Source organism: Ambystoma mexicanum, chromosome 9 (assembly GCF_040938575.1).
Source record: "Ambystoma mexicanum isolate Mex_15411 chromosome 9, UKY_AmexF1_1, whole genome shotgun sequence".
Taxonomy (NCBI): domain Eukaryota; kingdom Metazoa; phylum Chordata; class Amphibia; order Caudata; family Ambystomatidae; genus Ambystoma; species Ambystoma mexicanum.
This window is the reverse complement of record NC_090931.1, coordinates 962,870,217-962,895,848: the sequence shown is the minus strand read 5'-3', so window position 1 is coordinate 962,895,848 and position 25,632 is coordinate 962,870,217. Positions and strand designations below refer to the sequence as shown.

At 48.9% G+C, this 25,632-nt stretch overlaps 1 protein-coding gene across 5 annotated transcripts in view; it reads right to left on the bottom strand.

Moving 5' to 3' along the window:
* UBR3 (ubiquitin protein ligase E3 component n-recognin 3) overlaps positions 1 to 25,632 on the bottom strand; it is a 2,710,065-nt gene that overhangs the window by 1,363,344 nt on the left and 1,321,089 nt on the right. For 3 of the 5 annotated variants that reach the window (XM_069616177.1, XM_069616176.1, XM_069616178.1), the window contains exons 22-23: positions 13,481 to 13,651; positions 13,198 to 13,230 (exon numbers count right to left, since the gene is read on the bottom strand). In XM_069616177.1, the coding sequence (XP_069472278.1) occupies positions 13,198 to 13,230; positions 13,481 to 13,651 (204 nt within the window). The remainder of the gene's footprint in view (positions 1 to 13,197; positions 13,231 to 13,480; positions 13,652 to 25,632) is intronic. The other 2 variants (XM_069616180.1, XM_069616179.1) reach the window with 1 other exon arrangement.

The window sequence follows — 25,632 nt, the reverse complement described above, 5'->3', positions numbered from 1 at the left end:
GGTCGAAGCTCTTGACACCTCTACTGTTTGTGACGTAGTGACAATTGTAGGCTTGTCTTTTATTGGAGTCGACAGTGACGTCGAAGACGGCGTCGATACAACCGATTTATGCGTCGAAGGACCCTTCGACAAAGGCGTTGATGACGCAGATTTGTGAGTCAAAGAAACCTTCGGTGACGGCGTCGATGACGCGGTCTTACTGTTTTTACTCGAGGGTTCATGACGCTCTCGAGTAGTTTCTTTCGCTGGGTTCAACGACTCGCAGCGTTTTGATCTTTCGGGTCTTTCACCCAGGGTATCACCTTTAGACGTCTCCGATGGGGTCGACGATGCTTTCTCGAAGACGCTAAGCATTTTTCTACGGAATTCCTCCCACTTAGCTGGAGAGCTGTGTTTCGTGGGGCAGGTGACCCTTTCTGGTGAGGTAGAGGAAGAAGAAGAAGAGGGAGATCTACAACACCTCTTCTTAGAGTGTTTTGATCTCGAAGACTGATGAGAACCGCTTCGAGATCTTGAACGGGAATATTTATTTTGTCGACGAGGAGACGAATGTCTCGACTCAGCCGAAGAAACTTTCGAGGGAGTAGAAGTTTTAAAGCTCTTACCTCTTTCTAACTTCCCCCTACGCTCCTTCAAGGCTTTCGTCGTCATGGACATACAGTCCTCGCATTCCGAACAGTGATGCTCCGATCCGAGGCACCGCAAACAGATCCTTTGAGGATCCGTTAACGACATTTTCTTCCCACAGTCACAACATTTTTTGAAACCGGACCGTGGAGTCGATGGTTCGGATGAAGAAGCCATCGTATTAAGGTAATAATCTTCAAAGAATAAGAAGGTTTTTCCTGAAGAAAGGAACTGAGCGTCACGTTTATGAGGCCCACGAAGCGAGGAAAAATGGAACTGAGCAACGGACGCTGCGTGAGTCTATTTATACGCGCAATGATGTCGGCGCAGATACGGAGGCTGTCGAGGGACACAGACTCGAGAGATGGCGACGCGCAGCGCCCTCTACTGAAAAAATTTCCAAAGCCAGCGAGCTGGAATGGGTAACATCAAAGATAAGGAATACGTCAGAGGACACCATCCCTCCGAAAGGGAAGTTCTTGAGGTGCTTCCGGAAGGTCAGGTGATCCGGTTCACGTTGGAGAGGGGCAGGAAGGCCCTTCCAGAGGGAGGCACCTGCAGAGGAGCGAGTTCTACCCCCAACTCATTGCCTGGAGAAGCGTCAGACCCTTATAGAGGTGGGGGTAGCTGAGCTAAGAGCTCGGGAAGGAAGATATTTTGGAAAAGAGTTGGATGGAATGCAGGCCCAAGCCTCAGAAAGCCTTGTGGATGATGCAGAGGGTCTTGGACTTGATCCTTGCAGCCACCAGGATTCGGTGTAGAGACTTCAGAGCTAGAGAGATATGGTCCCTGGGATTGAGGCTGAGAAGAAGTCTTGCAGTCCTGTTCTAGATTAGTTGAAGAGGGCAGAGAGTAGAGGAAGGCAGATTGAGAAAGAGGATGTTGCAGTAGTCCAGGCCTAGAGAGAACCAGGGCTCTGGAGGCAGCGAGCTTCTGGGGGAAAGTGAAAAAGGGAAGAATACCTCGGAGGACGTGCGGCTGGTAGTGGGCCTTCTTGGCAAGGTATGTGATGTGAGGAGAGAAGGAATGAGTGGAATTGAAGATAACACCAAGGTTTTTTGCCTCAGGAAGGTGCAGGAAGAGGACCCAAGGAGGGCAACCAGAGTGAGAGCGAAAGTGGGAGCAGGGGTCCCAATGAGAAGGATCTCAAGTCTTACTGGCATTAAAGCAGAGATAGTTGGAGGCACACCACTCCTGAGAGATGAGAAAGGAGAGGCGGCTGCGGGAAGCCTGAAAGTGTCATCCGCATAACACTGAAAAACAGAGGAGAAGGTAGAGATCAGGTGGGCCAGAGGGGCCAGGTAAAGATTGAAGAGCCAGGGTGAGGGTAGAGCCCTGGGCAACAACACATGTGGAGAGAGAGGTGGTGGCGAAAAAGGAACCAAGTTGGACCTGGGAGGGGCAATCCAGAAGGTAGGGGGCCAACCAATTGAGGGACCGATCCGTGATGCCCAGGTTCTCGCCGAGACGATTGATCAGGGTGGAGTGATTGAGCTTATCAAAAGCAGAGGAAAGGTCAAGGAGGGTGAGGACAGAAGAATGCTGGAGTCAAGATTAGAGAGCAGATCATCACAGGGGTTCAGGAGAGCAGTTTCCGTGCCTCTGGCTGCTCTGAAGCCAGAATGATGGTCATGGAGACAACCAACAGATTTGGTGTGGAGAGTAAGCTAGGAGATGGCCAGGTTTTCCAGGAGTTTGAGCAAGAAAGGAGTGATAGAGATCGGCGTTAGTTTGCCAGGCAGGTAGGATCGGCGGAAGGCTTTTTTTAAGGAGAGGGTGCACATGGGAGTGCTTCAGGAGAGAGGGGAAAGATCCAGTGGCAAACGTGATTGCAGAAATTGGCCAAGGCTGGAGCGAGGGTGTCAATGTGGTCCTTGAAGGTTCTGGAGGAGCAGGGGAGCACCTGCTTGGATGACAATTCCATAGATCCGACTTGTCTAGAAATGTCATCAGGTGTTGTCAAAGAGAGAGGAGAAAGGAGGAGGAGAAGGAAAAGTGGCCAGGGGGAGAGGAGAACAGGGGGGTTGAGAGCGGGAGAGGAGGAGAGCGGGAGAGGAGGAGAGCGGGGACAGGATGTCCTGAGTTTTAGTGGTGAAGTGGGAAGCCAGAGCCGTACAGAGGGCCTGGGAGGGAACAGGAGAGGTGGAAACTGCAGAACGAATGGCCAGCTCCTTGCATATTTTAAAGAGTTCAGCCATATTGTTAGAGGCTGCAGACACGCAGGCTTTGATGTGGGTTCTCGTCTTGGACAGGACAGAGAGTATGTATTGTCTTTGGAGCAGGCGGGAGGCCAGTTTCTTAGAGGATGTGGCCGAAGCCTTCCACATCCTCTCAGCCACCTTGCACTTGCATTTCAGGGCAAGGAGGCCAGAATCATGCCAAGAGTTGCACTTGGAGGTAGGCTTCAGACAGATTCTCATGACAGGGGTAAGGATGTCCAAAGGTGTTGGAGATAGCAAGATGCAAGTTAGAGAGGACTGTCAGAATGCGAGTCAGCCGCAGGAGTAAGGAGGAGCAGAGAAGGTAGAGGCAAAGGCATTCAGTGAGCCAAATGACCGAGAAGGTAGGTGGCAGTGTTGGGGTGGGCATAGTCTAAGGGCCAGAGAGTTTAAGGTGAGGAAAGCAGAAAGTGGTCAATCCAAGAGAGAGGAGGGTTGAGACGGTTAGAGAGGGGGATGTCTGAGGAAATGAGAACTTTCAAGGTGTGACCGACAGAATGAGTTGGACCAGAGGGTAGAATGGAGAGAGGGAGAGTGTCGCAGAGGTTGCGAAAGAATCCAGAGGAGGGATTAGAAGCATTGAGGTGGATGTTGAGGTCCCAGAGGAGGAGAAGTTGAGATGTAGAGGCAAGGAGAGAAGAGGAGAGGTCAGCCCACTCTGAGAGGAAGAGGGCAACATGGCCGGTAGATGGTTGCCACAGTTAGAGAGAGACAGGCAGAGATAGAGAGCCTGAAGAACAGGCATTCAAAGAAGGAGTAGGCCTGCGTATGAATGACAGAAGCAGGGACCCACTCTGGAAAGATCGGAGCACCTCCCCCTCTGGGTCAGTTGCTTCTGGGCTTGGAGAGGATCTTGTAGCAGTCAGGGAGATGAGTGTCAAAACTTGTGACAGAGCTGACCGTAAACCATGTCTCAAAGAGACCGAGGACAACCATGTCAAGTTCTTCGGGGAGGTGGCAGATGTCAGAGGAGTGTTTGACAGCAGAGAGAGGGTTGAGAGAAGTGACGTTGAGCAGGTTGCCACATTTGAAAGACTTCCAGGGTGGGGTATAGGCATGAGGTACACCCAGCGGAAGTGGTGAAGGGGCCAGGGCGGGCAGAGGTGTTAGAATAAGGTGGCATAGTAGCCGGAGAGGAGGAAGGTGCCAGGGAGGTGGCGGAAGAATGTGTTATGCTCACCTAGCTCCCACAGGGGTGTCGATCGGACCCGGACAGCTGCGGTCTCCTCCAACGTGAAGCGTAGTGCAGAGATGACAGACTGGACTGGCCCGCCTAATCTCGTCTGCTTGACCCGTAGAAGTATTCTCCTGCAAGTGGAGAAAGAGATTTAGCCACCCGTGGTTTCTAATAATGGTACTCCACTGTTCTCCCCACTAATCACCTCCGATATTCCCTTTCAGTAATCTCACCTTATGTTTTTGAAGGATGAGCTCTCCATCCTGCGTGGAATGCAGGGGCGCGTAGATACCAGTTACTTCATTGGTTCGAAGGCATTGGAAGAGTTCCGGATGAATATTGACTCCGAGGTTCCTGGCGAGAACCCGTAAGTATAAAGTCCAAAGAGTTCAATATGTCCGATGTTCACTCTTGTCCCATTCCCTTCTTGTGTTGCAGCTGGGTCCAAGAGAAGATTGTCTTGTGGCAGCTGATGACATTCAGGTAAGGGTCTGTATTACCCAACACTGTCCTGTAAAAGATGCGTGTCTTTAACTTGTTGTTTTCTCTCTCCTTACAGGTGCGGCGTAAGAAGTTGCGGGATGTTAAAGAATAATGCCTCCGGTGGTAAATCAGGTAAGTCTATGGTGGTAAAAAGAGATTATATTTGTTGACTTTCTCGGCTCACCTTATATTTCTTTTGTCCCATAGATGCTGGAGTTGAGCGAGGAAAATGATGAGGCAGCGCCGAATCGAAAAATGCTGGGAGGACTGGTGAGTATGGTGCGGCGCTGCAGGTGGCGATGCAACGCGTGCAGAAATAATGTCCTTTCCAAGTTCGAAGACGTGATGGATCCGGAATCGGGTAAGGAATTAAAATAAAGTCTGTGTTCTAACCTTTCCTTCTTCTTTCCTCTTTTTCTAGGAGCTCTGGATTCGAGGCGGGCGTGGCAGAAGACTGGATGCTGACTGCAGGCACCGTGAGCGTTACGCTCCTGGATGCAGAATAACGCGAAGCATGTGCTGCTGTTCGGGCGTGGTTTAAATAGCCTTCAAAGTAGTCCCAGGTAAGAAGTTCCCCCAGAACCACACCCAAGTAAAAAAAATAGCCCCTGAAGTAAAGTATTCCCATTCAGGCCTCACGTTGGCTTGACTTCATTGCAGCATGATTTGCATGAGGTAAGTAATGTACATGAGCCTGGCGCCTATGGCGCCAGGACTGATTTCCTCTATGAGCCTATGAGCCTGGTGCCAATGGTGCCAGGACTGTACCCAGACAGCCCCTAGCCGGGGCTGCTGGGTTTTTAGTAAGCACCTGGATGCCTGCTCCCAGGGCTGATGGGCTTGGTCCGGATGCCCGGGGATAGGCATCATGACAGCAGGAGGTGGCAGAAGAGCCAGAGAGGTGCTAGTATGGGTTGCGGGAGAATGTACATGCAGGTATGCATCCTTGAGGTCCAGGGAACACATCCAGACTACGGCTATGTGCGCAGGAGTAATCATTTTGAAGCGTTCCAGCGGTAAAGACCAAGTTAGAAATGACAGGTCCAGGTCTACCCTCAGGTCAGCCTGGTTGTTCTTGGGTACCGCAAAAATCTTGGAATAGTAATCGATACCCCTGTCTAAAAGAGGAACAGGTTCGATCGCCTGCATCTCCAAAAGCAAAAGGACCTCCCGTAAAAGAGCCGGGGATCCAATCTGACAAAGAGGAGGATAGGATGACAGAGGAAGAGTAAGGCTGAAACCTGTGAAGCCTTCTCATCTCAACAACCAGGCACAGCCATCTGCTGGCTGTATTGATGTGGGCGACCGAAGAATCCATGAGGTCCTGTTCAGTTGCCCGGGCATCTGCCAGTCTGGCCTTGAAGGAGGCTTGCTTGTCTGAAGGGAGGTCGGCAGAAATTTCCCAAGCTCCCGCCACAGCTTCTGGTTGGCCGTGGCAAAGAGGGCATCCGCATAGGCCTGCCACAGATGCAGTCCTGAGATGAAATAACAGCGCTTTCCCAAGGATTCAAGGACCTGGTCTTCCTTGGAGAGGCAACTGGAGGCGGCGCCCAGGGAGGAAGATGAGGAAGACTATGTTTAGAATACAAGGCTGATGCCAACAGAGAGGAATGGAGTTGCAGGTGGGAAGCCAGGAGGATTGGCTCCCCGTCCGTCAACCTAAACCTGCTCTCCAAATTCCTGTTCATCTGGGCAATGGCCCTGTGTTTCTCAGAGACCTTCTGCGCCACCTGCAGGACATCCTTCTGTAGGGGAATGCCAGACCAGTTCATGGTGTATTTGCCCAAGACCTCTGCCAGCACTCCCAACTCCTTGGGGGCATCCTCGGGAAGAGGGACCCCCAATTACTCTGCCAGGCCCTGAAGGCGGTCATGAAAGGCCTCGACAGATTCCGGGAGTTCATTGTCCTGGGCGTCATCGTCACCATCATCCCCAACCCCTTTTTACAGCCCAAGGGGAATCTGGGCCCTGGGACACAGGTCCCGGCAGAACCCTCCCTCCCCCACCCCTCAGGTCCGGAACCACAGACAGGTCCAACAACTGTTGAGAGTAAGGCATTGTTGGTACATGAGAAGGTGGGGGGTCAGAACAACCGGTGGGGCCTGTACCCGAGGGGCTTGCACCGGGACCACAGGAGGAACAGGAAGAGTACCCAGAGGATGGGCCAACCTGTGGGATGACCTTCACAACGTCTTTCAGGAGCCCCTTCATCTGAGGGGAACGCATAAGTAGGAGGAAGCGGTCCTCACAAGCCATCTGATCCCTAGGAGCCCGGCGCTCCGAGGCACTGGGCCTCCACTTCTAGTCAAAGTGCTGTGGCGCCTTGTGCATGTAGCCAGACGGCTGTGACGGGTAGATGTAGCCTTTAGGGGACCAAAACCCAGCACTGTAGGATCCGCTGCCGCTTCCAGAGGGAAGGAGGCTTGGATCATCTTGCAAAGCCCATTCGATGGGCGAAAGCACTGGCGGGCCTTGAGCTGGATCCAAGATGGCCACCTGCCTGGCAGGCTCCACCACGTGCCGCTCCACCATTTTGAAGCCTTGCGCCCGCCCAAGAGAGGCCTCAGACACGAGAGGATACAGTTTGGGTCTTGCACCCGAAGCAGAAGCGTCAACCTCAGAGATCGCTCTGGTAGGTGCTGAACCCTCAGCCAGCCGGCCGGTAGTAGAAACGCCCTCATTCACGACCTCAGAGTGAGCTCCGGTAGGCTGGGTGCAATCGGCACATTTGCTGGTAGCTGTGCTGAATCTGGCAGAGGACAAACTCTTGGAGGTGGCACTCTCCTATCCCTTACCCCATGGGGTAGAAGAAGAGGATGGGCCTGATCGCCCGTCCGAGGACAGCCAGGTAAGGCCCCCGAGCCCCTCGGTTTGGGAGTTGGTAGCCTGGAAGGGCTCAGGTTGGTCCCCGGACAGCCCAGAAGGGGCCCCAGGCCCCTCGGCTTGGAAGCTGGAAGCATTAGAGGCCTCAGGCCTGTCAGAACCTGAATCTGAGGAACCCTGATCCGTGGGATCCCCGGTGAAGGAGTTGCCACACAGTGGAACCCTGCTGAACAGAGGACCTGCCTTGTCTTGACGAAAGGTCCTGTAGACAAAGGGGGTCATTACGACCCTGGAGGTAACCATGCCGCTACTTGCGGCATGGCATGGCTACCCCCATTCCGGGTACTGGGTCCAGGTTCCTGGAATGGATAAATACTGGGCCATTCCAACCTTGAAGGGCCCGGTATTTCCCCATTCCTGGAACCCATCCCCATTCGAGCCCCCATAGGGCACAATGGGACTGGGAAGCATGCTAACAACGGGCCCGTTAATGACGGGCCCGTTGTTAGCATGCTGGTCTGCTCGCGGGACCCGCTAAGGACGCCTGGTTTGGTCCCGCAAGGAGACCTTGTAATCCGGCGGTAGGGGGTAACGGGGCCGGCAGCTCTACGGGCCCTGTTAACCCCCTACCGCCGGATTCGTAATGACCCCCAAAGTCCTTAAGGTGGGGCGGAGGAGAAGTGTGGAAGATCTCCCTCCACCGCGACTAACAATTCTTCAATGCCCTGTGACCAAGAGCACTGCAAGCCGAACATGCGTCCCTGGGGTGGTTGAGCCCCAAACATCCAAGACCGAGTGCATGGGGTTCAGAGGTCTGGAACGAGTGGTCGCATGAGGCATATTTTGTGAATACTCCTGTGGCCGACATGCGCCGGGGGATTGGTGGCACCAGAGGGAAGTTAAGTAAGATTGAAAAACAAAATGGGGAGGGAGCGGAAAGCTAAAAAAGTCTCTGCACTGGCTTCCAGGTCCGACACCGTCCGTGTGGGAAAAGGGACTGAGGTGAGGTGCCAGAGGGCGATGCCTCAGGGGGGGGGGGGGTGTTCCCATGCCCTAGGCCATGCCACCGTGTGCTATACTAAATTTAAACAGAGAAAGTCCATTTTTCGCTGCCAAAGGTTCCGGGACGCCCACAAGGATGGAGGAAAGGGGACGGCGTACGAGTAAGACCTCAATTATAGATTGAGCTCCGGTTGTCGAGATGGTAACAGCTGGTGTAGAGTTTAGTGGCCTGCTTAGTACAGGTAGGAAGTAACCCTGATCGACCAAATGGAGTACCCAAGCATCTAAGGTAATCTCCTGCCAAGTGCTGAGATGCTTGGGGACCTTTCCTCCAACTGGAGTTGCATGACAGGAGAACTCAAAGCAGTTTAAGGCAGGTGGCGCTGAAGTCTAAGAAGTGTGGCTTCTCGCAGTCCCATGCCTCTGCCAGGGCCTGATAATCTTGTATGGCCTTGCTTTGCCTGAGGCAACTGCACCCTTCACATTAAGGGGTACAGTGGCAGAGCCACCTGCCTCTTGACCCAAAGGAGAACGGTGAATATATAAATAAAGGGTAGGCTTCTGGACCGTTAACCCCAATCATTTTGCTGTAATTCTTAATTGTTTGAATTTTTACACGCGTTCATCAGCTTTGGGCCCCAAAAGGTGTTCCCTGTTGAAGCTCATGTCTAACAGCGTTGACTGGACCTCCGGTGAGAAACCAGATCTCCTTGAGGATAAGCTGCCCTGCGAAGGACTATTTATGTTCCCATGGCCGAAGCTACTTCCATGCCATCATTCACTATGCCAAAGAAACGATCTTGGACCTCACCCTCTGGTGAATTCGTTGATGATTGCGATACCACATTCCAGAGGACACATGAGAAATTTGCAGGAGTGCAAGAAGTGCTCACAGCCTTGAGCGCCCTGCTCCAGGACACAAAGATATTTTAGCTAAAGCGTCCGTTTTCTTCGAGTCTCTGTCCGTCGGCAAATTCGATGTCTACATTGATGGCCTCGAGTTAACTGTTGCAGCCCGGACCACAAGGCCCTTGGGGCTCTGGTGAATCAAGAGGAAGTGTTGATCCTGGTAAGTTCTCCATCAACTGCCAGAGACTAGCACAAATGTTGCCATAGGGCCAAGATTGGGTCCACAATGGCTGCATTAAACGGGAGGGCTCTCTCCGCCTGGAGGCCTTTATCTAGAATATAAGTGAGGTCATACAGCCTTAATGGTCGCAACAGAGCTATGGGGCCGAGGCCTGCAACCACTTTGATTATTTTATGGAATTGGGCGTATCGGTGTGTGAACAGCGATGCTTGCTACATCTCGACATCAGGACAAGTATCCAAACCGCTGGCATCATGAAGGCCCAATGCTAATTCTAAGAGCTCTGCCTGGTCTGCCATGAAGTCCAGTATATGGCTGAGCTTGGCTCTTTTATCCAGGTTCGGCCCTTCCATATTGGCACCGTAAGATTTGGAAGTCGAACGGGCAGTGACTTCGATTGAGTCATTCTAGCACCAACTTCGCTGAGAGTTCCCTTAAAATCTATGGGCTCTTTGACTAACATGAGCAGTGTTGCTTTATGTCATATTTCACCCCCAAACACCACACACAAATATTATGCTCATTGTAAATGAACATTTTGGAGTTGCAGTTGCAGCAGATTTGAAATACAAAAGCTCGGGGCCCCGGCATGGTGGTGCACACAAAGATTCATAAGCCGTGTTCTGAACAGTCTGCTGAACCCTGGAAAAAAGGAACTGAAGTATGAAGGCTATAAGTAGGGCTGTTGATGTCATGTCCGGAGTTGAGGAGTGCTCGATTTGAAGTACGTGAGAGCCAGAGAATTGGTGCAGAGCCGCACTACACCCACTGTCAACATTAATCATAAATAGTTGGCACAGGAGGATATATATCAAGATGAGAATTCAGTGGGCGAATGCAATCCATTGAAATATGGCACTAGGCTAGAGGAGAGGGACGAAGAAATATTACTCTGGTCAGAAAACATCTATAAATACAGATTTCAAAGAAACATATGTTCATTTCAGTCTACATTAAAATCCACATATTAGAGTGAATCTGAGTTAAAGGCAGATTTGAAACGGATGCACATTGTTCAAACACAATCATCAATACCTACATGAGGGGGCTTTCCCATACATACGGTCACACACCGTCAGGGATGCTGCATTCACTTAACTGGAACAGGCTGGTGCCTGTATCCACAGGAATGTTGCGTAGCTTACCACATGGACACTGCGCAACGTTCTTCTGGGCACAGGCAGACTGAGGACCGCTGCAGAATACCATGCAACCCGTCCATTCAGAAACAACATGTTCCTGATGTCCATAACGTCACTGCAACATCCAGGCGGGCCGCACAGTGCCGTATCGTTAGTCATCATAATAACAAGCAACAGCCTGGTGACTGAAGACACTGGATTAGTTGTCGCACAGTGCCATGACAACTGCCTGGGGCATTGGGGTGGGATGCTGCAGCACGCAATAAAAAGGGGCCATCACCGCTTTTCGGTGCATCTTAACGCACCCATCAGCTTGTGCTCTGGTTAACCCTCTCTCCGCTCCTGAAGTCGTACTTTCCCTCTTATTCCCTGCCTTCCTCTCTCCACAGTCGGCACACGTTGACTTCCTCCTGTGCTTCTTTGTCCCTGTTCCAATGGTCCCTGTTGGTTCTCTTCCGTCTGGAGCTCCTGCCCTGTTCCTGATTCAGTTTCCTTTCCATCCTCCTTTACCCTTGAGGTCTTTCATCGAGTCCTCTTCACCCTGCATCACCATCTCATGCCCACGGATTGGCTCCCAGTGGGTATCCAGATCATTGCTTCATTCCGCCGCCTGGTTCAATGTTTACACTGCTTCCATATCACGCAAATACCAGGAGGTGAGTCTGTGGTGTGGGGGACTCGATCCCTAAACTTCCCTGAGTTTCCAATCCTTGGGATACCAGGGGGTATCATCCTCTTGCTACCAAATCGTCTGGAACAACCTGGACTTGCGGCTGGCTGACATTAGAAGCACGACTGCATGGCCCATGCACCCAAGAGGTACTTGATACACACATACATAGACTGGCACTAAAGTGGGTACTAAAACATAATTATGAATAAAAACCTCCCATTTACCTTTCCTTTCTTTAAATTTTACAATTCTCCTATTAGAGAGCCTATTATTTCATTCTTTTTTTCTTTTCATAACACCTATTTTGCACTACAATCAGAGGCAAGGGTCTGCAACCTACGACTCTCCAGATGTTTTGCACTACAACTCCTATGATCCTGCACCATTGACTGTGCAGGCTAGTGCTGATGGGAATAATAGTCCAGAATGTTTGGTTGCAGACATATGTGACGAACACTTGTCTCAGTTTTAGGAAAAGTAATTCAATGCATTATTTGGCTGGGCTATTTACCTTTGGTAATCTCCTTTCCAATATGTGTGTACTTCCACCCACAAATTGCAAATTACATACACCAAATGCATAGCTGGTTCAGGTCTGACACCAACATCTGCCTCTTGCATTCACTACAAGGGTTGAAAACAGAAGTCCTGGTCAGGGAAATTAAAGTACAAGAAAAGTCATAGTGATATTCGCTGCTATGTCGAAGTGACATAGCAGCATCTGAGAGGATACAAAAATTTAACTGCTGTCATAAGGGGCTTGCGACCTCATAGGTACATACAAATGTCCAACCACAACCCCTGACTCAGAAGATGTTCCAAGACATGAGGAATCTGAGGAGGAAGATATCCAATAGAAACAGTGATTTTCAATGTGTGTGTTTCAAGAAAGTATAGCAGCAACTAGTGGGACAATGGGATGATCCACTTCCATACAGCAATTTATTCCTGCCCTTTCTGCGTCTAGCTACTGAAGCGACTGAACCTTCTATTAAAGAATGCAATGCGTGGGGAGCAGCAGCAACTGAGAGGCTCCATATTTTGGGCAAATAGTTGTGGAGGGCACGGTGTAATTTGGTACCTACCATCACAAGAGTGTCTTTTTTGTTGGCATGGGAATAAACAGGTTAAACTTAATGTTAGCTGCAAAAAGACAAGCAGGAGTATCCATTGTAAAAGATCACCCAATCTCAAACACTGCTTACCAGACATCATAGTGAGGATTCCTGTAACTAGCCAATAATCAAATTCTCGGATGTCACCCACAGGCAAGGTGAGCTAGAACTAAGTTGAACCCTAACAACTGCTAAGTAACTTACAAATATTTGTATTGTGCCTAGTTTTGCTGTCTGTTCTTTAAGAATTTGACTTTTTCAATCTATCAACTCGAACAGTGCTACATTCTGTGTGGTTTTGTTTAAGTTAAATCTTTACTCTTGATTGGCATCCCTGTCAGTGTCCTATACAGCCTAGGCTTTTTGTCATTTATATTCCACCCTCATTTGTGGTAGCTAAAATATTAATAAAACTGACGACTGATTACATGTATTTCGTTCTGCCATGCACCTATCCCCAAAGCATGCACAGACTAGTCAGTTCCATAAGTGACAGGCAAACTACATGCATATTAAATAAACTCACAAACACCTAATCGCTTCTGCCCTTTTATAACTAGTTTGCAGCCTCAGAGACTATTGGCTCTTGATGTGTTAAAACTTACAATGCAATGCCTCCAACTGAACCAATACCACTGGGCAGAACTATTCATTTCAAAGTTTCAGAGCTGCTGAGTAGGAATGGATAAAGTCACTATACAAGGAAAATATTAACAAACCATTCTGAAGAAATGTATTTGTCATTAATTTAGAGAACATTTAGTTCCCCTCTCCCACTTTATGAATATGTTAAACCTACTGGTTGGTAAGGGTATTAAACGTACAATAGCACACACACAAATGTACCTCTCTTTGGAGACCCGTAGAACGTCTTGGATTCTAACAAGTTGCAAAATAAAAAGAATAGTAAATAAAAAGAAAGCAATATTAACTAATTACGCAGTGTAAATTATCTACTCTTAAGAAATAGCATTTATACATTTTCATAGAAAGGTTTAGAACATTGGGCAAAAAACAATTAAAATCAATAACTACATTAATCGACAAAAAGTTAAATGTGCTTAATTAACATCTAGGACCATGCTACTCTTCAAAAGGTAATACGGCAAACATGTACAGGGTATCTTACTTGCGCAGAAGTGAGGCTACTGGAGCTTGTACTTGCAAGAGGTTCCCTCTTCACCTCTGGGGCAGTTTCAGGGACTCTCACTCGTACAAAGTTGATAAGGTGACGCATGTTGCAGAGCAAGTTGCTACCAGGAAACCAACTATCATGGCATCGTTCATGCACGACAGGATCCTAAACGGTAAACCGAAGCAAAGAGTAAACATCAAAATATAAGGATCAAAGCACTTCTTGAAAAAGGTAAAGGGAATGACACGGAATAAAGAAATGTTTACAAAAAAACTTGCATTTTAACAATTGAAATTCCCTGGGGTTCTATTTATTTAATAATTATTCTGTTGAACACATGATAGGGCGGTGCGGGGCACATGCCCAAATGTAAAATTACTCACCAGTGATGTTCTTTTTATGTATTCCGCTTATAGATATCCTCCAGCGCAAGCTGTTCCCTGAAACTTTCACTAGGGGGCACAGTGTAGCTCAATAACAGTCACCTCTGACAACTGGGATCCTCAACTCCGGACATGAGTGTCCTTGTAGAAATGGAGCACACAGAGCCCCATCACCTCAGTTCTCCCCTTTCAACCTCTGTAAGAACGAATTTAATGAAAAATAAGTGTTTTCTTTTTTATTAGAAAAATAATCTATTTTTGCTTTCCATAAGAGGATCAGATTGGGAGGGTGACAACGAATTGAAGTGGAATCTGCTGGATAATCCATAGAAGAACAAGTTACTTACCCATGGTAACGCTCTTTCGACTGGATGTTCCTCCAACGTATTCCTCATCTTTGATATTTCCTAATATCCCGCTTGATGCTTTGGAAAAAATGTTTCCCAGTAGAGGGTGTTGTGTGTCGATGCCCGGTTGAGTCGATGTCCCTCGAGGTCTCTGTCCTGACGTCGACGTCATCACTGGTATAAGTAGTGCACGCAGCGCCCGTTGTTCAGTTCCATTTTGAAGAGCGAAGCACTGTCTTGAGTTACTAGTTACGGTTACTCCCCTTGAGAGAGCGCAGACTGTAACCACAAGGGAAGTTTTACTGCAGGGTTGGCTGGGAGGGGCGATAAGGAATACGTGGGAGGAACATCCAGTCGAAAGAACGATACCATGGGTAAGTAACTTGTTCTTCGAATGGATTCTGTCCTCCCATGTATTCCTTTTCTTTGATACACTCCCAAAGCAGTTACTTTATTCAGAGGAGGGAATAAAATTGAAGTGATCAAAAATGCACAGAGTGCAGTACTGCCTTTGCAAAAACAGACTCTTGACTAGTGGAGGAATCCAGGATGTAGTATTTCGTAAAGGTGTGTGCAGAGAACCATGTGGCAGCTGCACAAATATCCTTAATTGGAACTCCCCTCTACAAAGCAGACGAAGTTGCAAAACCCCTGGTGGTGTGAGCCCTTAGATCAGTGGTATTCAAACTGTGGGTCGCGACCCCCTAGGGGTCCGCGGGTGCATCCCAGGGGGGCCCTGAGAGCTCAGCATGAAAAAAGATTTTTTTTTTTTTTTTTTTAGATTGGAAGAAATGGGCAGGGGTGGCCCACATGGGCGGGCTGAAGCATGAAACTCTCTCAGGCAACAATGAAAAAGTGGCCCACAGTTGTAAATGGATATTCATTCCTTTAGTCACAGACTGGGCCTCATTACTACTATGGCGGACCAGTAACAACGGTGCTGGTAAGCTACCGGCACCGTTGCTACCGTTCCGCCATAGTAAGAGTTGTGTTCGTGGGTGCTTGACAGCCCCCGCCAGGTCTGACCTCAGCTCGTTGGATGCACCAGCACCGTTATTAACGGTGCCGGTGCATCCGAGCTCCCCCTTCCCATTTGAGCCATATGGGGCTCAAATGGGAATGGGGATCTACCGGCACCTTCGAAAGGGCAATTATCATGTCCGCCTAACTCGGCATGACCTAGTAATTGCCCATTCGCGGGTGCCAGACCCGGATGCAACTCCAGTGGCAGCCGTGCCGGTTTTACCGGCACAGCTACCGCCAGAGTAGTTATGAAGCCCACTGTTTCAATAGTACCCAAAGGGGTGCTTTGTGTTAAAATGTAAGTAAATTGTGATATATTCAGCAACAATGGTCAACATTACTAACTGCATAGTGGCCCCTCACCCATTATGGAGGAGCTAAGGCTTAGATGTTCTGGGGGGTCTTTACCGGCCAGTCTAACACCCTGAAATTGTTAAAATAATCCATCTAGAGATGGATTGTTTAGTGATGGCTAGACCCAGTTTATGACCTGTATAGCCCACAAACAACTGATCATTCAGTCTCAGTCTTGCCAATCTGGTAATGTAGAAACTCAGTGCATGCTTAGGGTCGAGTCTGTGAAGACTTTCTTGCATGACAAAGGGGGTCTCTCTCCCTCCCTCCCTCCCTCCCTTCCTCCCTCCCCCCCCAAATGGTGAATCTTTCTTGAAGGGCTTCCTGAGCCAGTTCCCACTCGTGGGAGACTTGTGCTCTGCCTGCTCAGAGCATCCGCCGTCGTGTTCTTCTCTCCGGCTAGGTGAGCTGCAGATAGAGAGATTCCTTCTTGTAATGCCCAGAACCATATCTACATTGCCACTCTGCACAGTGATAGTGACCTTACACCTCCTCTTTTTTTTTTAGGTAGTACATGGCCACTGTATTGTCCGTCATTATCAGGACATTCTTCCCCCGTACAAATGGCAGCAAGGCCTTCAGCGATAGTCTGATTGCCCTCAGCTCTAAAAGGTTGATATGTAGTTTGGACTCCAGTGGAGACCAACGACCGCGCACAGTCAAATTGTTTGTATGGGCTCCCCACCCCGGGAGTGAGGCGTCCGTCAATACTGTTATCTCCAGCCATGGTAGCCAAAAAGGTTCTCCTGTCAAGATGTTTTCCCAACAGGCCCACCAGTGAAGATCCAGTGAGACTCTGTCTGGGATTTGTAGGAGATCGGACATCCTTTCTGAAAATTGTGACCACTGAGTCCTGAGAGCCCACTGGAGAGATCTCATTCTCAGGCGAGCCTATGGCACCAGAAAAATGCAGGATGCCACGAGACCGAGCAACCTCAGAAAAATCGAAGGCCGTAAGATATTTGGCATTTTGGAATTTTGTCACCATCTGCAGAATGTCTTTATCCCTCACCTCTGGTGGCGAGGCTTTTCCCAGGGAAGCATCCAGGATGCTCTGATGAATTGGAATCTTTGTGAAGTTATCATTTGCGACTTCTTGAGGTTTAGGGAGAAGCACAGCCTGTGGAGGGAGTTTAATGTATAGCTGATGTGATCCAGGGCTTGTTCTGGAAGCCCGTCGTCCAGGTAGGGATGAACGTGAATTCCCCCCTCTCCTGAGACTCGCTGCCATTACTGCCATTAGCTTGGTGAAAACCCTCGGGCAGAGGTAAGCCCAAATGGTAGAAACTGATAGTGAGAGTTGCCAATGGCGAACCTCAGGTACTGTCTGTGGTTGTGATGGATCGGCACATGAAAGTAAGCACCCTGAAGGTCCAATGATACCAACCAATCCTGAAGGTGGAGGGCCTGAAGGATCTGAGAAAGGGTTACCATCTTGAACTTGTCCTTCCTGAGGAACTTGTTCAAGTCTCTTAAGTCCAAGATGGGTCTCACTCCACCGCCGTTCTTTGGAATTAGGAAACAAGGGGAGTACCAACCCCTGTTCCTCTCCGCTAAAAGGTACTGGTTCTATAGCACCTTTCTCCAGCAGGATTAAAATCTCCTGCAAAGGAGCAGATTCAGAACCTTCAGTTGTCTCCCAGTGGATGACTGAGGCTTTAGCAGGAAAGGAAGGCAGTAACCTTGTGCAACTGTTTCCAATACCCAAACATCTGAAGTAATAGCCTGCCATTCTATCAGATGATGTGATAACCTGCCTCCTACTGCTGTCTTGTGATGCAAGACCTCAGAGAGGTTTTGGAGCTGCTAACGCAGAGGCTGAGATCAAAGCAGCCCCTGCTGTCGCGGTCCTAGTACCTCTACCGCGTCCACCACAGGGGAATCGTATGACCTCTTTGAGCTGGCTGTCCTCTACCTTTTCTGAATGCGGAATAATAGTGAAAGGACCTACCCCTCCAGGGCGCACCTGTGGGGCGGTTTGGAGTTTACCTTATTGCAGCTCCAAGGGATTTGGCCGCCGCCTTGGAAGTTTGCAGCTTCTCCAAACTTTCATCAGCTTTGTTCCCAAATAGATGTGTGCCGTCAAAGGGCATGTTGAGACGTCTGGACTGAACGTCTAGGGCAAATCCCGACTTCCGCAACCAAGCAAATCTGCAGATTACCGTACTAGCCGCCATGGCTCTGCTGATGCTGTCAACAGAGTCAAGACCGGTCTGGAGGGATTTGCACATAGCGTCCTTCCCATCCTTGACAATGTTCAAGAAACCGTCTTGTGATTCCAAGATGGCGGCGCTGGAGAGAGGACGTGCCTGAACGTCGCTCTGTCCCCCCTCCAGGCTGCAACACTAAAGATTGCCAAAAAAGCGGTGGAACTCCAAGAGGAATAAGGAGCCACAGAAATAACCCCTGTCGATGAGGAGGAAGCAGTCGGAATACACTGCTACACACTGCTCTCCGAAGAGAGACCCAGGAGGAGGAGCCCCATCCGCCGGTCCACTTTCGCGGCCACCAGGGAGAGACCAGCGCGGAGATTCGCAAGGCAAGGCGGACCTGCCTACGAGGGACGTCCTGCAAAGGAAGCTGAGGAGGAGCGGGAGGGAAAACGTGAGCCCCTGCAAAATCGGAGAAGCGAAGATCCAGCTCCGAAGCGTGGGTGAGGAGAGGGAGGGCCGGAGCTGCCGTGAGCAGAAAAGGAGGCGAAAGGAGCAGCGACCAGGAACGCTGCAGCCGCAGCGGGAGAGGCGGACACCCAATCGATCGAAGAACAAACTGCGAAAGCGGGCAGAGATCCTGCCTACCCCGAAATGGTGACCAGAGAGGACATGAAAGCCTGGTTCGCAGAATTCCAGTCCCAATTCATAAACTCAATGCAATCCCAATCCGAGACGATGAAAAACGATTTCAAAACCGCAGTGCAAGAGCTCAGAATGGAGATTACGAATATAGGGGAGAGGACGTACACTCTGGAGAAAATAACGCAGAACCTGGATGAGGCTCAACAGTATGCAGAGGTCCAGGAACAACTGCTGCTCCGGACACACAAACTCGAAGTACAATGCGAGGACTTGGAAAAGCGGTCAAGGAGATTGAATATCTGTATAAAGAATATGGCAGAATCCGTTGAGGACAGATCTAAAGGAGGCAGTCCAACAGGTATTTAAGGAAATATTGGATGCAAAGGAAGAGGAGGAAGTCGCCATAGACAGGATACACCAGGTGGGTCCAAAGAGAACAGGAGAACCAGACGCAAAACAGAGATGTGCTAGTAGCTCTCTCCTCGTATCCCCAAAAAGAACTGATCCTCCGGAAAGCAAGGACAATGGAACACATCAGAATGAATGGAGAGGAAGTACAGCTGTTTCAAGATCTGGCACAGTCCACCCTACAGAAACGCCAGGAAATGGGACCGGTAGTAAGAGCACTAGCAGCAAAGCAAATCAGATACAAATGGACATTCCCCTTCGGGTTACTGTTCATGTGGGAAGGCAGGTAAAGAAGGCTAACGACATGCGAAGAAGGGAGGAAAATTCTGGGCATACCGAATCAAGAGGAGGAGGCCCTAGGACCGGCGAGTGTCAGACCAACAAGTAAAAGATCAGAATAGCAATGGAAGAGCAACGACAGCAAAGGAAAGAGACAACTGCAAAAGGAATAGAAGGGTCTGAGTGAAATACTGTATTACAATACCAGCATGCAGACTGTGTAGCGGACTAACACTCCCTTATCCACATCGAAGGGTCTCAGGGGAGTAGGACCCACCATACTATCAGGTGCGGAGGAGGGGGAAGAGGGCACTAGGGACACATCTCGGAATCCAAAGGGATTAGACAACCCTACAAGTTATCCCTGAGAAAGATGGGCATGGCGCACAAGGCACAACGCTTGAGCGATCATAGGTACCAGAGCTCACCTCAGGGCAGTTTTGGGGGAGGGGACTAAGCCAAGTTGGGGGTTGCCGAGTTGAGAGGGGCGGAAAACCGGGAATAACCACACATCAATGGGGACATGCCGGGGCATACAAATAGAGAGAAGGATCTCCGCCCTGGGATGGGGATTAAGATACTGACATATAATATGCAGGGACTAAACTCCCCAGTCAAAAGGAAAAAGGTGGAGCAGTACTTAAAACAGGGTATATTCGACATAGTAATGCTCCAAGAAACTCACATAAAAGGGCCCGACAAGAAGGAGGGCAGGCTAAACAAATACTTCAGGCCACTGCTCCAGACAAAAAAGCGGGTGTCCTGAGAGCATTCGATGACTCAGACGCAGACAAACGAGGGAGATATCTCCTAGCAAAGGCAGGAATGGATACCCCCTCACGCTTGCTGCACTATATGCTCCCAATACGGGTCAGGGAGGATTCCTCAAGGATATGCTGGAGAAAATAGAACGCTTTGCCATTGGGGAGATAATACTGGGGGGAGACTTGAATATGGCTTGGGACCCCACCCTAGATAGATCACAACCCAGACAGCAAGGGCAGGACACCCCGTCAAACGCCCTGAAACAAAAGATGACCAATCTACCAATCTAGCGCTAGGTGACATCTGGAGACACACAAACACAAACCAACGAGGATTCACATATTTCACACATGTCCACAACACAATGTCCCGGATTGACTACCTCTGGGCTTCGACAACCATCCTGGGGAAGACTCAAATGGCAGAAATAGGCTCCATTTCTCTATCCGATCACGCACCCCTGTGGGCCGAGATAACGCTAATCCCGAGATTCCCCGGTCCGTGGAACTGGAGGCTCCCAGAGGAGGTGATACGGGACCCAGTGATGAGCAACACCTTAAGAGAACACTTTATGGAATATCTGTCAAATAACAATCTCCCAGAAATAGCGATAGAAACCCAATGCGAAGCACTAAAAGCGGTAATGAGGGAACACTTAATCGCCCTGAAGGCCCAAAAGGAGAAACTCAACCTCCAATGGGAAAAAGAGCGAGAAGCGAACATTAGTAAAATCCAAGCAGAACTAATGATTAAGCCCACAACGAAGCTGCAAAAAGCCCAGAGACACGTTCAGGGACAATTGGAGTCTATCCGCACAAAAAAAGCAGAGAGATAATTGCTCAGGCTAAAACACTGGTACTATATAAAAGCAAACAGAGCTGACAAGCTCTTGGCTAAACAATTAAGGCGAAAAACGAAGGATAGAACAGTGATGGCGATGAGGTTTGGAAAAGGGGAAAGAAAGACACAAACATCGGAAATTGGGGCGATATTTGAGAAGTTCTATCGGGTACCCTACTCGTCGGACCAACAAAAGGAATACCTTGAAGGGATAAACCTCTCAACACTATCAGAAATAGAGAGACAAATTCTAGACCAAAATATTACTCAGGAAGAGGTTACCAAAGCAATTAGCGACCTTCCCAGAAATAAGGTCTCGGGTCCAGACGGTTATACCGCACAATTTTATAAAACATATAGTGATATATTAACCCCAGTTATAACGCAACTATTTAACTCCTTTAAAGATAAAGCCAATGTTACCCAATCGATGAATGAGGCAAAGATGTTGGTCATACACAAACAGGGAAAAGACCCCACAGCCCTCCTCATATCGCCCGATAGCGTTGATAAACCAGGACGCTAAGTTTTACACACAAATTCTAGCCTCTAGACTCTTGCGGGTCCTCCCGAAGCTGATACACCAAGATCAATCCCGATTCGTCCCCGGAAGGCAAACGCACGATAACATTAGGAGTGTCCTACATATAGTGGAAAAAGTAGGAATTACACATACCCCAGTGATAATACTGGTGCTAGACGCAGAAAAAGTGTTTGATCGGGTGGAATGGACTCTTGTTCCACAAGCTGAGGAGAATGGGTGTTGGGGACTCATTCATCAGAATGATTACAGCCAACTATAACTCACCTAACATCAGAGTAGCAGTGAATGGAGGACTAACCAACAAAATCCTAATAGAAAGGGGGTACAAAACAAGGATGTCCACTTTCCCCTCTACTGTATGCAATCTTTCTGGAGCCACTACTGGCTCGAATTAGAAACAACAGGGAAATAACGGGCATAGAAATGGGGGGGGGCAACACCCACAAAATAGAGGCCTACGCAGATGACATGCTAATGATCCTAGGGAACCCGGAGACCTCCCTCCCAGCCCTCATGCAAGAGATAGAAACATTCGGGACACTGTCAGGGTTGAAAATCAATAGGCAAAAATCAGAAATCCTGGTACTAGCGGGCGATACCCTCACAGATACAAACAACAGCGGCAGAATTGCACTTAAAAGTGGCAAAGTCCGGGGTTAAATACCTGGGAATCACCCAGACAGATAAGATACAACATTTATACTCACAAAATTATCCCCTCATATTAAAACAAATCAAACGGGATTCAGAGAGATGGAACCCCCTTTCGATATCTTGGTGGGGGGGGAAGGATAATGGTGATCAATATGAACATCCTCCCTAAACGTATGTACTTCTTCCAAACGTTACCGATAAGAATTCCTCCGCCCTTCTTCAAATACCTAATGAAAAGCATCACGGAATACATATGGCAGGCAAAAACCCAGAGAGTATCAAACACGGTTCTTACCGCCCCTAGGAAGGAAGGGGGATGTGCCCTTCCGCACTTCAGGAAGTATTACAAGGTGGCCTAGCTATGGGTCCTGAAAGAATGGATTCCAGATAACTCACCGAAACTCTGGGCAGCACAGGAAAGACCTGTGGCAACAACACCTACGAGACATATGTTATGGGTTGGGAGGAAACAGACACCCCATCTTGCAAATTAGCAAAATCATGCAAGTGACACTTAGAAATATGGGACAATGCTACACAGAAAGGGACGTTAACCAAAGACCCAGCTCCATTTATGCCGCTGTTCAAAAATCCAGAATTCCCACCGGGACTAGAGAAAGAGCCGTTCCAGAAATGGGAGGTGGGAGGATGTAAAATGGTTGGGGACATGTTTCAGGAACAACGGACAAGAACATTTAAAGAATTCACTGAACTGCTCAACCTGAGCGCCAGGGACAGATATAAATTTGAGCAACTAGCCCTCTGGCTAGATTCCCCCAGAATAAAAGAAGCTGTAACGAGGGACTTAACCCATTCCGAAACATACATTATGACGCACGACGGGAAAGAAAAATTTGTCTCAAGCACCTACAGATATATAAACACAAACACAGAGGAAATACAGTGGCGATATTTGAAAAGATGGGAAAAGACCCTGGGTAGACCAATCCCAAAGGAGAGATGGGATCACACATGGGGGTTGATTTCAAAACTCACGAGGGCGATAAAGACCAAAGAAATGTGGATGAAAATATTCCTGCAATGGCAGTATACACCAGAAAGGCTGCACACTATGTACCGGTTCTCTCCTAATCTATGTTGGAGGGATGTGGGGGAGTAGGGGATTGGAGACATATCTGGTGGGAATGTCCGAAGCTACAGCAATACTGGGGGGATGTCAAGACTCACATGAAGTTGATGTTCCCAGGGATGGGGGAAACGGGAGAGGAAATATGGCTATGTGGGATGTTGGACCCGAAAGACAAGACACTGTCCAAATCTCAGAAACTAAACATTATGGGTCTCCTGATAGGGGTATGGCTGGAAATAGCCCAAAGGTGGAAGCAGAAGCTCCCCCACCCACTCCCCCCCCCCAAGCACTTGATTGAATAAGAAAAGTATGGTCCCATAAAGCAATGGAACATATTACATATAACCTACAGGGGAACAGCCAGAAGTTTAAAGACGATCTGGCGGAAACCCTGGAGTACCTGCAAAGTGACTATACGGAGCAATGGAGCCGACACAAAATAAAGATATTGGACATGTTTAATTGAAAGGAGATATACGCATTCCGGAAAGCTGAGGGGTTAATAGAGAAAAAAAAGTGGAATTCCCAGGGGGAGGGGGGAAGTTAAAATGTTCATTGTTGAAAACTCAATAAAAATATTTATTAAAAAAAAGAAACTGTCTCGTTCCTCCCCTTCAGGGATGTGGTCAGCCGCCTTCGAAATACAGTCCCAAAAGGGTGTGGGTAAACCTCTTAGCAGGAGAAAAAAAAAACCCCAAAAATCCAGCAAAGCTGCTGGGGGACTCACTAGGTTTGGGAAATTAGCCTTAACAGAGAATTCTCTAACAGAATAGATCACTCTCGAGGAGTTTCCACAGCTGGGGTCAAGGACTCCCGGCTTTTGTGCTTCCCAGGTTTGTCTGGGGTATCACCTCTAGGTGTTTTTGAGGGGGACAAGGCTGCGTTCTCAAACACATTCAACATACTCATTCTGAATTCCTCCCATTGGGTTGGGGTACTATGTTTTGAGGGACAAACAACCCTTTCGAGTGAACTGGATGAGGAAGTGGACAGCGATCTATGGTGCCTTTTCTTGCCATGCGTCAAAGACGAGGAATAATGTGACCCACTTCGTGACCGGGAGCGATTATGTTTTTTATCACGGGGAGACAAAGTGTTAGGGAGAATTCTCAGTAAAGACTAATTTCCCAAACCTAGTGAGTCCCCCTGCAGTTTTGCTTGATTTTTGGGGTTTATATTTTCTCCTGCTAAGAGTGAGACTCTTTTACTCCCACTCTTAGACATTATTTGAGGTGTTCATTTAACTTTCCATGTGTTTTATGGGCTATGGGGTCTTTTGCTCCATAGGGTCTCATGTGTTTTTGATGTGGGTTACACAGCACTCTCCGTGCCGTAACCCAGGGGTGTCGTAGCGAACCCCCAACATAGACTCCATACCCTGGGACTGACTACTGTCTCCCAGGGCATGTAAAGTCACCATTGGCTTTAATAGTCCCAAATTATGAACAGAAACCAGTACAAACCATCATATTGTGGACATACTGGTCGGGGCAATTTGATTGCCCCGTGGTCTGTTCGAGGGGGCACGTCTCCGTCCCCCCTGATCGAGTTTTGGCTGGTGGCAGTGGATACTACTTTTTATATTCAACCGCAAATATATCTCTATGTGATTTTCCCATTGTTCGAGGCTACCAATTTAATTATTTAATTCCTATAGCCTCGAACATACTGCCGGTTTATTTATTTAATATTAATTCACCGGTTGGTATTTTTTGCCAGAACTCGATTCTAAAATGGCGTTTGTGTTCTCTTCTGTGTCTCCAACCCAAGTCGAGTCCTTTGTACCACTTTTTGGCGGGCTTCTCCACAAAAGCCTCCAAAAGTGGTGCCACTCTGTCTGGGTACTACAGGGGGTGCGGGAGGGGGTTTAGGCACCCTGGACTGAGTTACCTTGGTAACTCAAGTCGCACTTGTGTGATTGGCCCAAGTGGTGAGCCGGCCGGCTCACCACTTAGCATGTTTGATTGACAGCTAGGCTGAGTGAATGGGGGTGTGCTGCATAAAAGCAGGGCTTTGGGGACTGGAACTTCAGAAGTCGCCACAGGACCTAAGAATCCGAGGAGGGAGAAGCTGAGACGACCTGCAACGACGACACCACCGGTGGAGCCCTGCTGAACCGTCTCACCACTTTTCCCGACGACAGAGGAGATCTCCAGTCCGGAGAGTCTACTTCCTTTGACTGGTGGGGATAACCAGTTTGCCTTCTTTTCACCTTCCTGGAACCCCTCGTGGCCGCCTTGCCCGTGCCAAGCACCCCGGCAACCGGAATACCACGGTTTACCACTACCGCGAAGAGAAGTACCTTTTAACCGGAGGACTCCGCGGCTGGTTTCTTCCCTGGCAGTGCAACGAACTTCATCTTTCCTCCACGGCGAGACCTCTTCTTCCTCTGGACGAAACACTGACTTGCACCTGCTTCCAGGAACAACTGCCCCCGCTGGAGCTTCCTTCACACTTAAGGTACTGTGTACCGCCTGGCTTCCCTTGCGACAGATCGTTCGGGGTGACAGTAAAGCCTCGACTTTCTAACCTGGGTTGGCCTGGGACAACCTAGCTAACTTTACCTGACTTTAATTTCATCCTTTTTGCACGAATTACCTGAAAGACTCTTTGGGCATAACCCCACTTTGTGAACCAGGACCCCTTCTGTGTGCTCTCTCCAAG